This window comes from Gopherus evgoodei, chromosome 3 (assembly GCF_007399415.2).
Source record: "Gopherus evgoodei ecotype Sinaloan lineage chromosome 3, rGopEvg1_v1.p, whole genome shotgun sequence".
Taxonomy (NCBI): domain Eukaryota; kingdom Metazoa; phylum Chordata; order Testudines; family Testudinidae; genus Gopherus; species Gopherus evgoodei.
In genome coordinates, this window is record NC_044324.1 from 219,536,414 (window position 1) to 219,554,494 (window position 18,081).

The 18,081-nt window shown below is 44.7% G+C and overlaps 1 protein-coding gene across 2 annotated transcripts in view; it reads right to left on the reverse strand.

Annotated features, from left to right (window-relative positions):
- The window catches only part of RALGAPA2 (Ral GTPase activating protein catalytic alpha subunit 2), a 317,151-nt gene that overhangs the window by 196,245 nt on the left and 102,825 nt on the right, over positions 1-18,081 (reverse strand). Inside the window, exons 17-19 of one of the 2 annotated variants that reach the window (XM_030558121.1) lie at positions 8,532-8,672; positions 4,063-4,200; positions 1,621-1,718 (exon numbers count right to left, since the gene is read on the reverse strand). In XM_030558121.1, the coding sequence (XP_030413981.1) occupies positions 1,621-1,718; positions 4,063-4,200; positions 8,532-8,672 (377 nt within the window). The remainder of the gene's footprint in view (positions 1-1,620; positions 1,719-4,062; positions 4,201-8,531; positions 8,673-18,081) is intronic. The other variant, XM_030558122.1, reaches the window with a different exon arrangement.

The window sequence follows — 18,081 nt, forward strand, 5'->3', positions numbered from 1 at the left end:
TATTTAGATGCATATACATTTATACATAAGTATCACTGAAAACTAACTGTGACTTATTCAGGGGTGGTTTAGACAATACTTAGTCCTGCCGCAGTGCAGGGGACTGGACAGATGGCCTACTGAGGTCCCTTCCAATCCTACATTTCTATGATTCTATTAATAAAAGACCATATCACACAAGGCATAGAGTAGGATCATGTTACTAGAGTTAGTTGCTGTGGAAACTTTAACTCTAAATTTCCTAGATTACATGCGTGTTAAAAACGTATGAGTTAAAATGTTGCATCAATACCGGGGGGGGGGGGGGTTTAGGGAGGTTTGTTTTATTTTTCTATTTGCAATTAATAGTTTTAGTTTTTTAAAAAGGAAAGATGACCTAGATGGCAAAGAACTTAAAGGTTCTTGAAACATTGGTCAGGCTTTATGACCAATTTTTCACCCTACTTGGTTTCTCAGGCTGAAGCACTGCCATGCAGAAGGCAATGAATTCATTTGCAGAGGCTGTCTGTCTGGAACTTGAGGCCCCACAGCTGATTTTTGTGGGGAAGGAATTGGCAATCAATCCTCAGGCACATGTAGCTGCTTGCACTGTTTGGAAGACTGCATACAGTTTTGTTTTTCCCACCAAATCAGGTTCATGTTGAGCAGTGGTCAGATAAATCCAGCATGTAATAATTTTTGAGCTGTGCACTGGTTCACATAACATTTTCAGTTATTTATGCAATAAATACGGCCACAACCTGAATATCAACTTGCAAAGAAGGTGGGAAGGGTGATATTGATGGCAGCATTGTCAGGAGGTAGTAAATATTTTGACCAGCATGTCAACAACATAAGAAGTGGGGCGGAGGGTTAATCTCTTACCCCACCATCATTGTCTTTGCCTGAATTGGGTAAAGAAACTGCAGCAGAGCATTACATAGTGTTCCCCCTATGCTCGAGCCAAGTGTGCAGTCCCCATGATGCTTTTAGACAACACTCACTTAAGAGCAGCGGACCAAACCAGAGTTTCAAACTACAGTCATAATCTGATATTGCATTGCACTTCTAACAGTGTCACCAGTTTCAATCATAAATTATTTCTGTTGTTTATTTAAAAGTAACATAAAAATTTTAAAAAAACCTGTTAGAATGCTGACATCGACAAAGTTTTTAAATAAATGATTGATGGTGCAAATTGTGCTGAGAAAGGCATTTTTCTGAACACTTCATGAACTATCAAACATTTGTTTAAGTACTAAGCAATTCGGTAATGAATATATTTTATTTATATGACAGTTATGAACTCTGTATTTTTATATATATATATACACACACACACACACACACACACACACACACGTATACATAGTCTTTATCTGTTGTTTTATGTAATCTTCATCATCATTTCCATAAACGAGTGTTACAGCCTTATAGTATTAGAAGATGAAAAATATTCAAAATACTTGCTATTAACAGCTACAGTTATACTCCAATTTCTATTTCATCAATGGGATCCACAAACATAAAATTTCAGTTGTTATCATTTCTAAACATTTATATTAATAACTAGAAATGAAAAGTTCTTAGGACCTTGTCAACGGTTAGAATTTGGATCAGAGTCTATCAATTTTGCCTTACGTGTTGGGCTTCATTTTCTTTCTTCATATATCCCTTCTTGTCTTGAATGGATTTGGAGTCCAAACTATTTAAATTCTGTGAACTCTCAGTCTTTTTATCTGCATAATCAAAATTTTAAAAAGTAAACAAATAAGACAAGAAATACAGATAGTTAAGGAAATGGTGTCTGTGGGCTAATTCTAAAACTATTAAAAACAGCACTAAATATGTGCATCTTTTTCATCTTTCTAATATTTACAGAGAAGTGATTGAATAGGACATTCTCATATGATAGTGTAGGATTGTTGCGGAATCACTTATATTGTGAAAGCATTCAATTATGTGGATAATTCCCTCATAAATGGTGTAAAAAACTGCAGTTATGAGAATACAACTAAAATCTTTAGCTGTGGTGTATGAAATGTAAATGCAGTGCTAGATTCTGGAAATGACAAGTTATACACCAATCACAGATATTTTCAGTGGCTTTCATTGTGAGACAAGTCCTGCTTTAACAAAAATGATATTCTACACTTCCAAATGACAACTGTCTAAAGCCAAATTGATTTTTACAACTTAATAAAAAATGAGACACTTGTCAAAGAGAATTTAGTGCTTGTGAAAAGTGTTGGAACAACAGAGCTGGAAAATGAAGTTCTATTTCCCACAGAACAGATACAGCACATAGAATGGCCACTCAAGATTCCCAACACATTTCCACTAACGTGACCGGTCTGCTGGTACTTCCCTTCTGAGGCATAGCAGATAAAATATTATCCGGCTACGTGCTAATGGCAAATCAATGATACAATGAAATCAAATATTTCACTAAATTGCTCAGTGTCCCTTTATGAGGTCCTTCAATAAGGCGGATAAGAAAGTTTGCTTGACTGTTCCCTACACTTCTTAGATGAATGGCAGGCAAATGGATGTAGCCAAGAGTATAGTCAGCATCACAGCAGATAAACCCTGTAGGAAACATCTCTAAAACTATATAGGTAAATTATTAGCCAATGATAGCTGTCTTTCAATCATTGGTAATGTACTCAAAACCCTGGTCTGAACTATAGAGTTACTTCGGTATAACTACGTTGCTCAGGGGTGTGAATAATCCGCCGACCTACCACCAGTGTAGACAGCCCTATGTTGGCAGGGACCTAGCCGACACAGGCCTTGGCTACACTGGCACTTTACAGCACTGCAGCTTTCGTGCTCAGGGGTGTGAAAAAACACCCGCCTGAGCGTTGCAAGATACAGCGCTGTAAAGTCTCAGTGTAATCAGTGCCGCAGCGCTGGAAGCGCAGCTCCCAGCGCTGCAAGCTACACCCGTAGAGGATGTGGTTTACATGCAGAGCTGGGAGAGCTCTCTCCCAGCGCTGGCGCTCCAACCACACTTGGATTTCAAAGCGTTGCCGCAGCAGCACTCCCGCGGTAGCGCTTTGAAATTTCAAGTGTAGCCATACCCACAGTGTTTTAAGTGTAGACCTGCCATAGTATAAAGCACCTGTAACTAACTCACATGGAAGGTTGTAACGTATTGTCCTATAAATAAAACATAAACAGGAAGTTTTTATGAATGCTCTTGTCCACAATGGGCAAGAATGAGAGTTCACTGAAGCTATTTTGAAAGCTGGTCAGCTCATTAAGTTTACCAACTGCACATAATTAATGTTACCACTGTATTCCTCTACAATGGAGAGTATGTGCAAAAAGAATTACTTATGAGTGGGAAGTGTTAATGTTTTATTGGTGACTACTCTAAGCTTACAGCTATACTGGAAAATTAGGACTTGCAGTTCATCAATGGTTGCACAAGGAATGGAAACTGTAGTATTCTAATGTGTTCACCAGGTCATCTAACCCTGTTAAGAGTTCAAATTAATTAACACTACCACATACTCCAGTATAGAAAAATACAATCATAGCACCACTTTTTTTGCAAGAGATAAATTACATTTTAATTATGATCACTAAAACAGAAATTGTTTTTAAAGCATGATGGTAAAAATAAATGGCTCTTACCTACACTACAGCATCCAGTGATGCTGAATTAGGAGCTGCACTGGCAAATTAAGTCCTAATTTTTCTAATGTAGCCAAAGACTAAGGTTAAATATGTTTTCCTTGGCCATTTTTAATGCACCTTCAAAGGGCTAAAACTAACTTTTTAAATGAGATACTTATACTATTGAAAATCCTCAATGCGTGGGAGGATGGAGATATTCAGAGATATTATTTTAGGAGCATGCTTGTGTTATATTTAAATTTGTTATTTAAAAAACAGGGTTTGGAACACTGAACAACAGAATTTATTGAACTATAGCTTAAATGATCAGATATTATGGCATAAATATATATTCATATAATAGCAATGGGACATTTTCCCTTTTAATTCACAAAGGTAGTTTAACGAAGTTCAAAGGCAGCTTAATACCGTAAAGCTACTGTATGTCACAAAATGTACCTTGAAAAAAATCAGAACTAAATTGGTCTGTAACGTCTGAAGTGCTACTGCTTCGAGTTAGTTGTTGGTCCTGGTCTGCAAAGAGGCCACTAGACTCTGCTCCTGTTGTATTTTCTGATTGCTGAGCTTCTTCAACTTCTGCAGATTTCAATTAAAATAAAATGAGGTACAATGATTCTAAAATTCTTTGCACATTTACTACACATTTACTAACACAGCAAAGTCAGGTGAAAAGATCAACAAGCTAAATGTTTAGAACACATAGAAATTATGAGAATGAAATGAAAAATTTCAATTTTAGTTACCAAATGCTCTCCACAACTAAAAAGAAATTCATTAAAAAATGTATTCCAGCAGCAGAACTAGGAAGAGGTTCAGAGAAGGGAAACTCAAATTATTAGAGCCATAGAGTGGGTGTTCAGAGCCGGGGGAGGAGGGGGAGATGTCACATGGAGAGAGATTAAAAAGACTAAGACTGTTTAGTTTAGAAAGGAAAAAGGGTGAGAGAAGATATACAAATTAATGAACAATATAGAGAAGACTAATCTAGTGTTCCTGTTTACTTTTCCCATAATAAAGGAAAAAGAGGAAACTTTAAAAGGCAACAAATTCAAAATGGATAAAAAGAATATACATATGTTTAATAAACACCTCACATAACTATCCAGTAGGACTCATTTCTAAGGGATTTGATTCAGAAAAACAGATTAGTACGTCTCAAGCAGTATTAGACATTCATAACAATAACTGTAAAATCTAGGGGCAGAACATTCTCCCCATTCCTACTCACTCCCTCATAGCCTATTCGCCGAGTTATGCTTTCCTCAATCATCCAGCATTTACCGCTGTCACAGACTGGACGCTGAACTAAATAGACCATTGGTTTGTTCTCATGTTGCAACTTAGACTTAGGTGTCTCCTTACACATACAGAAGTGGATCACCTTTCCTGCATTCCTTAGAATGTGCACAGAAAGCTGGATCCTTTCCTGGGAACCTTATGAGATTTGTAAATTGGGAGAAGAACAGGAGATATAAGGAGCAGCACACTGAGGAGAGGGAGGGGGTCCCTGCCCTTCCAATGGATCGTCTCACATCCATAAGAGCAATACCTGCACACCTTAGGAGGTTCACAGGATGTCCACTCTGCAGGTATTAGCAAAATTATACCCCTCCCCCTTCCCTAAACTCCCTACATGCTGGTGGTATAAGGAATGTGAGGTTCTGTTATTAGCCTTATGAGATAGGTGGGCAGAGCTTAAAAATATCCAAAGTGAGCCACTGATTTCTTTTCAGTGGCCAACCAATTCTTCCTAACCTTAGAAAACTTGTTCTTTCTTGATGAGCAAAATCTGAATCATTAGTCACTTGACAGGCCTAATAAGATGGTCAGTCTTTGGACAGTTTGGACAGTTCTATTTAGGCTCATCAGGGGGCTGATGACCTTGAGGGCCAGGAAAATCTGCCAAACCTAATAAACCATCCTCGCCCACCGGAATTGTTAAGAGATCCTGATTAATCTACTAAGGCTTATGAAGGGTTGGACTCCTCTATAAGTCTACTAAGACATGTTGGAAAACCCTCAGCAAGTGTCCCAAGGCTATTAGCAGGGTTAGTTAAGTTTGAGCAATACTATCTGCTGTGGTGGGGACTGGATAGGGTTTTTAGCATGTTAAAAAATTTAAGTTACCTATTTGTTATTTATTTAACTGCCTTAACGACAACATTAACTTGGGTCAGGTTAATGTTGCCAGGAAATTTGTTTTGCATTACCAATTTCAGAAAGTCTGTTCAATATATATTAAATATACAAAAAGAAATAAGTTTCGAGATTTAAAGCATTTTTAAAAATTATGTAAATCATAACTTTAACACACTCTCTCTCATCCTTCTCTTTTTATAAGACAGCAAAACCTCCTGCTTGACATTTTCTTAGATGATATCAAATATGTTTGATGGGAAAAATGGAGACTCAGTTTTAAGTGTTAGCTCTTTGGTTTAGGTGTTAAAATCTGATCATGTTTCTTCATAAGATAGAACAAGACAAGCACACAAAAGGTGGAGAAAGAAAAGGATAGCAAACACAGCAAAATTCAACATCTGTCTCTGTCTACAGCTGTAATTCATTTGCTAGAAAAGTAACATGAGTAGCACACAACCTTAATAGCCTCTTCAGGATCTGGTAAACAACTACCAGAATTGGACTACGGTATCACTTTATCTTGCCTCTCTGGACACAGCAAAAGATTGAATAGTTTGACTTGTTCTGGCAGGTTAAGCTGAACTCTCATTAGACTGAAGTCAAACAGATAAAGAGGAGAGAGAAATATGAGGAGTCAAGTGGGGAAAAAGGGAAAATAACACACAAGCAAAGGAGTGACAGCAGGAACCTTAGGTTCGTATCTCAGGAGTTAGTCAGAACACAATTGTGGAGATGATTCTTTTTGAATAGTCAGAATTTCCCCCAGGATCGAGAAACAGAAGACCTAAGAGTTTGATGGTAAAGTCATGGGTCCTAACATATGGTAGTGGTGGTAGTTACAGGCCTGGCAGTGATGCTTGTTAATGCTCCCTGCCATGCCTAAGCTAACAGCCAGCTCCTTCCTAGAAAATATCCCAACGGGATAGCAAACATATTCTACCAAAACTGACTCATCAGAACAAGTATCCAATGATTCACATATGCACACTTCCTCTCCTCTTAAAAACATTTTGGTCTCTTGCTAGGGCAATTCCTTGGGAGCCTTGAAAATCCTACTCAGAATCTTAGTTCAGACAAATACAGATTATGCCATTGATTCCAAGCTCTGGTTTCTTCAAACAATATTATATAACAAGCATATAAGGTACACTGAACTTTCCATAAGCTTTCAGCTCACTGAGGGACAATTTAAGACCACCCCTGAGAATTCAACACAACTCTTCTCCACTCCCCCTACCCTTCCCTACTCCTCCACTATGCCTTTCAAACTTTTGTCTGCTGGCGCCTTTGTTCTGCTGCCCCTCTCCATGCCTACCTCTTGCACCTCTTCTAAAGTCTACATAAAGTGAACACCAAAGGCAGTCTGCAGAAGGGAGCAGTGGGGCTAGCAGGGGATTGTGGTGGGGACTAGCAAAAAAGGAAGATATTCCCCTAGCCACACACTCTGTTGACCACCCCCACCTTTGAGCGTGTTAATTTATAAAAGGGGGAAGGGATAGCTCAGTGGTTTGAGCATTGGCTTGCTAAACCCAGGGTTGTGAGTTCAATCCTTGAGGGAGCCACCTAGGGATCTGGAGCAAAAATCAGTACTTGGTCCCACTAGCAAAGGCAGAGGGCTGGACTTAATGACCTTTCAAGGTCCCTTCCAGTTCTATGAGATAGGTATATCTCCATATATTATTTTTTTTAAATATACTATTAATTGCCTGATTCATTTCAATTTTAATGGAAATATCCTAAATTTCACATTAATAAAACTCTATTAGTTGCTTTACATGTCAAGGCCTCTCAAAGCGAGAATTTACATTTATATTTAAAACAAAGCTTAGGTCTCTTCTATTTTTAGTTCAATGGAATGGTCAAGCTTGTATCTTTCAACAACAGAAGTTCATCTAATACAAGATATTATCCGACCCAGCCAGTCTATATAATCAATGGGAAGGCAATTAAATTCAGATCCTTTGTAACTAAATTAAAATGTAAGACATACCTAAATAAACTGTAGGTCAAGATAAATCCTTAATGTTTAAGTGTATAAAATAGAATAGTTTGTGGGGCTCCAAACATCTGAACAAAAACAGAAAATGATACTGTCTAAGCCTCGTATGTTTAAATAATTTCTTGGTAACAAGAAGCATAGATAGAAATTTTTTTGTTTCTGAAATCAGGATCCCCAGAAATATGTCTTTAGAGGCAAACATTTACAATTCTAGTGTGACCTCATTGTTAGATTGACAGTGAATGGGATTTATTGTCAAAAAGTCATGGCTGGCTGGATTTTTCCAGTATGATTTGTTCTGAAGGCCCAATCATTCAAATAGCTTTAGGAATATTTTCCCTGAAACTACTCCAAAAAATAAATATTTAAAAATGTTTTGTTCTCCTCTTCCTCAAAATGGTGCCCTATTTTGACAGTAAGTACCGTTCCAGTGACCCAAAAATAAAAATCACTAGAATTATTTAAATATCAGTATTACCATCCAAACAAAATTTGATATTGAACATGAGATAACCTTATGATTAAAGAGGAAATATCTCCCAAGGACTACAAAATGCTGCTTTAACAACAGAAGTTGTTACGGATTAATTGTAAGATAAGGAGAGGGAGAAGGAGAGAGAGAGAGAGAGAGAGAGAGAGAGAGAGCGAGCAATGTAAACCATACTAATGCACAATACTGTAGAATAATTAAAGAGAGAGAAAAAGCCAGCAACAGCAGTTTAAAAAATATAAAGAACATTTAGATATAAGATAGCTTTAAGTACAGTACCTGAAAGTCTGTGAGAGCAAGAAGTGTAAGAGATACCAGGTAAGAGAGAGCTCACAGTGTGAAGCAGAAGAGGTACACTTTTAGTGGCTGGCAAAGCCTCATAAAGATGAACACAGTTGCTGATAGACTGGCTTCGCTTAGCTTCCAGGGAAAAATAAAGTAATAATTATGTCAGAAGAACAATAAAATATAGGGATTTTTCTAAGGATATTCTTTAAGTGTCATGGCAAAATAAATGCAACACACATCTGAAACAGTTCCTTAATGTAAATATTCAGAAATCCTACATAAAAATGAATTCCCATATAGTAAAGGTTTGAATGTGTTGGAATAAAATTGCCACATAATAAATGTGCAATAATCAGCATGTTTTTTTTAATTTACAAGACTGCAAAATATTACAATACCATATCTTACCATAAATCCATTTTGTCAATTAACATACTAGTAATCTTACTAAATCTTACTCAGTAACTCTGTAAAATTATGATGTGCCACCAGTCTAACCTATCCCAAATCTTTAATACTTAGGAATATTAGAAAACAGAAGAGAAATATATCCAACAATGTGTGCATCTCAAAACTAAATGAATGAGAAATTTCTTCCCTGATAATTTATTTTCTGTTATCGGTCTCTCACAATTCAGAGATGCATGGGCTCCTCTCCGCAGTTCTGGAGGTGGTTCAACATTGTAATACAGTCTGTGTGGGCCATGCCCCTTCTCTGGCTTGCCACCAGACAATTCATTCCAATATTGTGCACAAACTCTGAGACTACAACTTGCAACAACCACTTCAAAGACAACCAGTAAACTATGTATAGCAGCCCACAAACTGTAAATATAAAAATTAAATTTTGTCCCTTGGCTAAGAAGCCATGAGGGAAAGGTAGAAACGTGGAAGATGCTGCTAGCAGAAAGGAAATCATCTGTAAAGAAATTTCCCATTTTGCGGCCCCAGTGTGTCCACAATTCTGAGGCACATGGGAAATAGCAACCAGTGAACAGAAATAGACTGAGATAGGGAAAGTTTCCCCCTGAAATTAAGTATCAAACTGGCAAGCTGTTTGTGGACCAATGCATGCAACACATTCCTTCTGAAGGAGGCCTCTGCAGAGGATAGCATGTCCACATTCTAGTGTATAACAAAGGTGTTAACAGAGGACCATGTTGGTGCACTGTAGATTTCCTCAGTGGAAGCAAAAACTTTTTCTGTTCATGATGCCACCAAAGACCTTGTGGCATACACCTTGATTCCATCAGGAAAGGTTCATATGATGCATTGTACGCCTCTGTGATGCATAATTTGATCATCCAAAGTCCATTTTTAGTACCTCTGGTGGAAGGAGACAAAGAGCCTGACCTCCTTGTTAATTTGATGCTCATGAAGTATATTGTTAGAGCTCTAGGAGCATCTAGATTATGCCATAGCCTAAGTTGTAGGTCGGGGAAGAAAGATGGGAGGACAATTTTCTGCAATGCATCGAAAGAGGAGTTCACCTTTAGTAAAAAAAAGCATCTAGATTCTGGTATCACAGCGGTCATACTGCACATTCTTGTGTGCCTCAGAATCATGTACGCCCACATCTCGAATACTGTGTACAGATGTGGTCTCCTCACCTCAAAAAAGATATTCTAGCACTAGAAAAGGTTCAGAAAAGGGCAACTAAAATGATTAGGGGTTTGGAGAGGGTCCCATATGAGGAAAGATTAAAGAGGCTAGGCCTCTTCAGCTTGGAAAAGAGGAAACAAAGGGGGGAGATGATAGAGGTATACAAAATCTTGAGTGATGTGGAGAAAGTGGATAAGGAAAAGTTATTTACTTATTTCCATAATACAAGAACTAGGGGTCACCAAATGAAATTAATAGGTAGCAGGTTTAAAACAAATAAAAGGAAGTTCTTCTTCACATAGCGTGCAGTCAACTTGTGGAACTCCTTACCTGAGGAGGTTGTGAAGGCTGGGACTATAACAATGTTCAAAAGGGAACTGGATAAATTCATAGTGGCTAAGTCCATAAATGGCTATTAGCCAGGAAAGGTAAAGAATGGTGTCCCTAGCCTCTGTTCATCAGAGGATGGAGATGGATGGCAGGAGAGAGATCACTTGATCATTGCCTGTTAGCTTCACTTCCTCTGGGGCACCTGGCATTGGCCACTGTCGGTAGACAGATACTGGGCTAGATGGACCTTTGGTCTGACCCAGTACGGACGTTCTTATGTTCATGTACAAAGTCTGTCCCCACTTTAATTTTATTTAAATTTATACACAAAATTAAAAGGGGCATCCATTCAAGGCTCCAGGTGCCCCTGCCATAAATTACAAAAACATTAAACTGCCCACAGAACACCTTCAGCACTAGAATCTCAATCTTATGCCAGCACTCCTTACTGGGTCTGCTGTGTTAGAAAATCATTCGGTTCCAGGAGAACTTTTCCTTGTCTGACAGCCATGGTGCAGAGGCACAGACTATCAATTTTGGGGGGTTGCTTGCCACCCAGATCCACCCCAGGTCTGCCCCCCTCCACCCTTTCTCTCAAAGCTCCACCTCACCTCTTTCCACTCCGCCTCTGTTCTGGCTCTTCCTCCGAGCGTACCCCGCCCTCATACCTACCTCCCCCCGGCGCGCCACTGAACAGCTGATCATGGCGGGCGGGAGGTGCTGGGAGGGAGGGAGAGGAGCTAATCAGTGGGGCCACTGGTGGGTGGTGAGCACCCACTACTTTTTTCCTGTAGGAGCTCCAACCCCAGAGCACCCACGGAGTCGGCACCTATGCTGTGGTGACATTCAGAACTATCCCTCCCTCCTCCACAACTGTATCTATGCATACAAAAACACTCCCCCAACTCCATGAAGCTCTTGCAACTAACCTACAGTGCGGCTGAACAGTAAAAAATTATACTAATGATTTTGTTTAAAGTTTTGGCAATTGAGGCTTCAACTTCCAACTGCCCATTATAATGCACTGCAGCATTAACCTCCAGCCCACTCCTGGACAGTTCAAATATATTAAGTTCATTATTCCTTTAAGGGATCTTATATGGAGTTACCCGGTCACATTAACTTGATAAAACAGCAAAACAAATTTACTGAGTACAAGTAATGCGAGATAAGAGTCAGAAATGGTCACAAGAAAAATAAAGATAAAATGATTTCTAGTGCCTAACTTAAACTATATTAGATTTAAAACAAAGTTGCTCACCACATGTCTCCAACAGCATTACTGACTAAATATTTCAGGTCAGGGCTGCACCCCCATAGTCCAACAGCTGCCTCTTTTGTCTTTAAGGTACAAAGAGTGAAGTGGAAAGGGAGGGAGGGAGAGGTGTCTTGGGGTGTTTACCCCTTCTTTTTATAGTGTCAGTTCCTCTTTGAAAAGCATTTCCAGCTGAGAACCAAGAGACAGGGAATCTAGTGGAGTAAGGAGACCTCATGCTGTTTCTTTGCTAAGATGAAGATCTCTTTGTCCCTATCCCTTTCCTTGCCAAAGAATGGTCATTTGATAGGTGGTGGCCCATCAGCTTTGTTGACACCTGGATGGGGCACCAGCTTGCCTTCTGTCTTTGATAAACTGTTTTAGCCACTCCTGAGCCTTATCTGGGAAATGCACTTCAGCCATGATTTCAGATTATGTTAATAAATTTACGTATAACGTTGCTACATGCATTTTACCATGATATTACTGATCAGCAAGTTATGAATTTTCAGAAGACACCTCACAAGGCATCAGGTACATCAGGTGCAGGTGTGAATCCAGGAGTACAATTCCACCACATTTTCCCCCTTATAAAACTGCAGTATGGTTAGCCAAGAAAAAATATTTTGCACATGGCTACAAGAATTCAATCAGAATGTGAACCTCAGACATCTCACACTCAAAGCAAGATTCATACCCTTAGAAAACAAACTACTTGCTTGACATCAAATAGTCTTTCGTTACCCTGTACACTACCTACCATTCTTGAAGGCAAAGATTTTTTAAAATTTTTATTATTGAGTTACCTGCAAACCACTAACTGGCTTCCACTCCTGGGAGAGTCGTGGGGTGTTTTCACTGACAGTGTCTCAGAGTTTAATGCCAGAAGGGACCATTAGATCATCTAGTCTGACCTCCTGTGTATCACAGGCAGTGGTGAGCTGGAGCCAGTCCGCAGGAACCGGTTGTTAAATTTAGAAGCCCTTTTAGAACCGGTTCTTCCAGGACAAGCGGCTCTAAAAAAACTTTTAAATTTAACAAAAGCGCAGGCAGCTGTCCACCCTGCCCCCAGCTCACGTCCCCCTCCTCCTCTGAATGCTCCGCCTTCCTTCTGCTTCCCCTCCCCTACTTCCTGCGAATCAGATGTTCACAGGAAAACTGAAACCAGCAGCAGGCAGGTAATCTGGGACTGGGGGGCACGAGGAGGGCTCCAGGGAGGCACAGCATGGCCCTGTCCGGCTCCCCTTGGCCCTGGCCGAGCGCCCCAGCCTGGTCCCAGCCAAGCACCCCCACCTCTGGCCCCAGTGGCTCCGGCCGTGCTGCACCGGTCCCGGCCGAGCAGCCCCGGCCCAGCGCAGGGAGTCTCGGGCCCCGCGGTGTGGCTCCCAGTCCCAGCCCCGTCCCAGCCTGAGGAGTCTCGGGCCCCACGGCGCGGCTCCTGGTCCCGGCCTGGGGAGTCTCAGGCCCCGCGCCTCCCGGTCCCGGCCGAGCAGATCCGGCCTGGCCCGGGGAGTCTCGGGCCCCGCGGCGCCAGTCCCGGTCCCAGCTAAGCGGACCGGGACCCGGCCTCAGGCAGTGCAGTAAGGGGGCAGGCAGCAGGGAGGGGGTGTTGGAAGAGGGCAGGGGAGTTCAGTGGGTGGTGGTGGGGTGGATAGGGGTCAGGGCAGTCAGAGGGCACGGAACAGGGGGATTGAATGGGGGCAAGGGTCCCGGGGGGGCAGTCAGGAAGGAGCAGGGATTGGATGAGGTGGTGGGGGGCATTCAGGGACAGAGAGAAGGGGTGGTTGGATGGGGCAGGGGTTCCAGGGGGCCATCAGGAATGAGAGGAGGGGCTGGATGGGGCAGTGGGGGGCAGTCATGGGACAGGGAAAGGGGGGTGGATGGGTCAGGGGTCCTGGGGGCAGCATCAAGGAACATGGGGGGTTGGATGCGGCACGACCCCCTCATGGAGTGAGGAGGAGGGAACCTGTTGTTAATATTTTGGCAGCTCATCACTGATCACAGGCCATTAATTTTCACCCAGTTACCCTTTTATCGAGCCCAATAACTTGCATTTGGCTAAAGCAGTCTTTGTTCCTGAAAAGCTGAACCTCTTGAACTTTGCTCAATGATTTGGGGAGGTGCAGAGGGAGATGGGTGCAGTACTGAAGGAATCAAAAGATTACAGTCTCAATGCTCCAGTGATTCCTCAGCTGAGGAGAGGAAGAACACAATTAGAAGCTGAAATGAAGTCACTACTGCACAAAAATGAATAAAAGGAAATGTTACCTGTGCAGTAACTAGATTTCTTCAAGATGTGTCCCTCTGTGTGCACTGCACTCTAAGTGTGCATGTGCCTCTTGAGCCCCCCAGTTGGAGATTTCTAGCTAGCAGCCCTGTTCAGCACACACACTCACTCTGTCCCTCCTCGTGGCAGACACCAAGCTTATATAGGGGTGCATGGGTGAACTACACTCAGTTCTTTTTCTACTCTGTCATCATCTAAAGAATGACTGAAGCAGAGAGAAAGAAGGGCAGGTAATGAAGAACCCACACACTTCAAAGAAAAGACGGTTACTCACCTTTGTAACTGTTGTTCTTCGAGATGTGTTGCTCACATCCATTCCAGTTAGGTGTGCGCGCCGCGCGTGCACGTTCGTCGGAAACTTTTTACCCTAGCAACTCCAGTGGGCCGGCAGGTCGCCCCCTGGAGTGGCGCCGCCATGGCGCCCAATATATATCCCTGCCGGCCCGCCCGCTCCTCAGTTCCTTCTTGCCGGCTACTCCGACAGTGGGGAAGGAGGGCGGGTGTGGAATGGATGTGAGCAACACATCTCGAAGAACAACAGTTACAAAGGTGAGTAACCGTCTTTTCTTCTTCGAGTGATTGCTCACATCCATTCCAGTTAGGTGACTCCCAAGCCATACCTAGGCGGTGGGGTCGGAGTGAGAAGTCGCGGCACGGAGCACTGCAGTTCCGAAGGCCGCATCCTCCCTCGACTGCTGGACCAGGGCGTAGTGGGAAGCAAAGGTGTGGACCGATGACCAGGTCGCTGCCCGACAGATTTCCTGGATGGGCACATGGGCGAGGAAAGCCAGCGACGACGCCTGCGCCCTGGTAGAATGCGCAGTCACACGGCCCGTAGGGACATGGGCCAAGTCATAACAGGTCCTGATACAGGACGTAACCCAAGAGGATACCCTCTGGGAGGAGATAGGAAGCCCTTTCATACGATCTGCTACCGCCACGAAAAGCTGGGGGGATTTTCGGAAGGGTTTGGTCCTCTCTATGTAGAACGCGAGAGCCCTACGGACATCCAGCGAGTGGAGCTGCTGCTCCCTGCCTGAGGAGTGAGGTTTTGGGAAAAAAACCGGAAGGAAAATCTCTTGGTTGACGTGGAAGGCTGAGACCACCTTGGGCAGAAAAGCAGGGTGTGGTCTCAGCTGCACCTTGTCTTTGTGGAAGACCGTATATGGGGGGTCTACCACAAGAGCTCGGAGTTCCGACACCCGTCTAGCTGAGGTGATAGCTACGGCCAAGTCCAGCAGCATGGTGTACCAGTGCTGCCTGGGCCATGCCGGGGCCACCATGATCACGAGAGCCCTGTCTCTGCGCACCTTCAGGAGGACCTTGTGGACCAGAGGGAACGGGGGAAACGCATAGTACAGGTGGGTCGACCACTGGATGAGGAAGGCATCCGCTATCGACCCCGGCTCCCTGCCCTGAAAGGAGCAGAACGCTTGGCACTTCCTGTTCCCCTTGGACGTGAAGAGGTCCACCCGGGGATAACCCCACCTCCGGAAAATGGAGAGAGCGACGTCCGGGCGAAGGGACCACTCGTGTGACAGGAAGGATCTGCTCAATCGATCCGCCAGCGTGTTCCGTACTCCAGGGAGGAAAGAAGCCCTGAGGTGAATGGAGTGGGCTACGCAAAAGTCCCAGAGTCGTATCGCCTCGAGGCACAGGGAGGAGGACCTGGTGCCGCCCTGCTTGTTGATATAGTACATGGTCGTCGTGTTGTCCGTGAACACGGCGACACAACGACCCTGAAGCTGATGACAGAACGCTTGACAAGCAAGGCGGACCGCTCTCAACTCCCGCATGTTGATGTGTAGCCCCACCTCCTCCTGAGACCACAGGCCCTGTGTCCGCAGGGTCCCTAGGTGGGCCCCCCAGCCTAGATCTGAGGCATCCGTTGTCAGGGATACTGAGGGCTGAGAGGGGTGGAAGGGAAGACCCGCACATAATACGGACTGGTCTAGCCACCAGCCGAGAGAATCTAAGACCTTCTGGGGGATTGTGACTAACATGTCTAATGGTTGCCTTGCCGGCCTGTAATGACTGATAAGCCACAGCTGGAGAGGCCTCATGCGGAGCCAAGCGTAGTCGGTCACAAAGGTGCAAGCCGCCATGTGGCCTAACAGGGTTAGACATGTCCTCACTGACGTCAATGGGGCTGACCGCAAACGTTGAACGATCGCCACCATGGTCTGGAACCGTTGCAGAGGCAGCGAGGCCCTGCCCACAGTGGCGTCCAGGACGGCCCCGATAAATTCCACCTTCTGAGTGGGCCTCAGGGTGGACTTGTCTGTGTTTATCAAGAGGCCCAGACTTGCAAACATGCCGGTGATCACGCGGACATGGCTGTTGACTTGTTGTTCCGACGTGCCCCGAATCAACCAGTCGTCCAGATAAGGGAACACGTGGACACGGTTGCGCCGAAGATGCGCCACGACAACTGCCATGCATTTTGTAAACACCCTCGGGGCCGTGGACAGGCCAAATGGGAGGACTGCAAATTGATAATGAAGAGCCCCCACAACGAAGCGGAGGAAGCGTCTGTGGCGCGGCCAAATGGCAATGTGGAAATACGCGTCCTGCATGTCGAGGGCGGCGTACCAGTCTCCCGGATCCAGGGATGGAATAATGGTCCCCAGGGATACCATGCGGAACTTCAACTTCACGAGGTATTTGTTGAGCTCTCGCAGGTCGAGGATAGGCCTGAGGCCCCCCTTGGCCTTGGGGATCAGAAAGTAGCGGGAATAAAACCCCTTGCCTTTCTCGCTTTCCGGAACCGCCTCTATAGCTCCTTTGCTGAGGAGCGTCTGCACCTCCTGCCGAAGGAATTGCTCGTGAGAGGGGTCCCTGAAGAGGGACGAGGAAGGAGGGCGGGAAGGAGGAAATGAAACAAACTGCAGGCGGTATCCCGTCTGCACCATGCTTAAGACCCAGCGGTCTGATGTTATTTGGGACCACGGCGGGAGGAAAAACGAAAGGCGGTTGGAAAACGGGGGGGAAGGATCCATAGGGGAAACTGTTACTGCGCCCTCGGGCGCACCTTCAAAATGAAGGCTTAGGTCCAGGTGGGGGTTTTGAGGAGCCTTGGTTCTGCCCCCCTTGGTTCCCCGAGTGCCTGCGCCTTCCGTTCCTGCCGCGGCGCCTGTAAAGGTCCTGCCGCTGGCGGAACTGGGAAAATGGCCTGCGTTGTTGTTGTTGTTGCTGCGACCTAAAGGGTCTACGCTGCGTCACGGGGGTGTGCATCCCGAGGGACCGCATAATGACCCGGTTGTCTTTCAGACTCTTGAGTCTGGGGTCTGTCTTGTCAGAGAACAAGCCCTGGCCTTCGAAAGGAAGGTCCTGTATAGTATGCTGGAGCTCCGGCGGAAGGCCGGAAACCTGCAGCCAGGAGATGCGACGCATCGTAACTCCTGACGCGAGGGTACGGGCAGCCGAGTCCGCAGCGTCCAAGGAGGCTTGCAAGGCCGTGCGTGCGACCTTCTTGCCTTCGTCCAAGATGGCCGCAAACTCTTGGCGAGCATCCTGTGGCAGCAGCTCCTTAAATTTGTCCACTGCCACCCAGGAATTAAAGGCATATCTGCTCAGCAGGGCCTGCTGGTTGGAGACCCTGAGCTGCAGCACCCCAGCCGAATACACCTTACGGCCAAGGAGGTCCATCCGCCTGGCTTCTCTGGATTTGGGGGCTGGAGCCTCCTGGCCATGACGCTCCCTATCGTTCACTGATTGCACCACCAGTGAACCCGGAGTCGGGTGTACATGGAGATATTCGTATCCCCTAGAAGGGGCCATGTACTTCCTCTCGACGCCTTTCGCTGTCGGAGGGATGGAGGCCGGGGACTGCCAGATGGTGTTGGCGTTGGCCTGGATGGTCCGTATGAAGGGCAGGGTGACCCTGGTGGGAGCATCAGAAGAGAGGATGGTTACAATTGGATCCTCTATCTCCGAGACCTCCTCTGCCTGCAGACTCAGATTTTGAGCCAATCGCCTGAGGAGGTCTTGGTGCGCCCTGAGATCCAGCGGGGGGGGACTGTTGGAGGAGGTACCCGCCACCGCCTCATCCGGGGAGGAGGATGAGG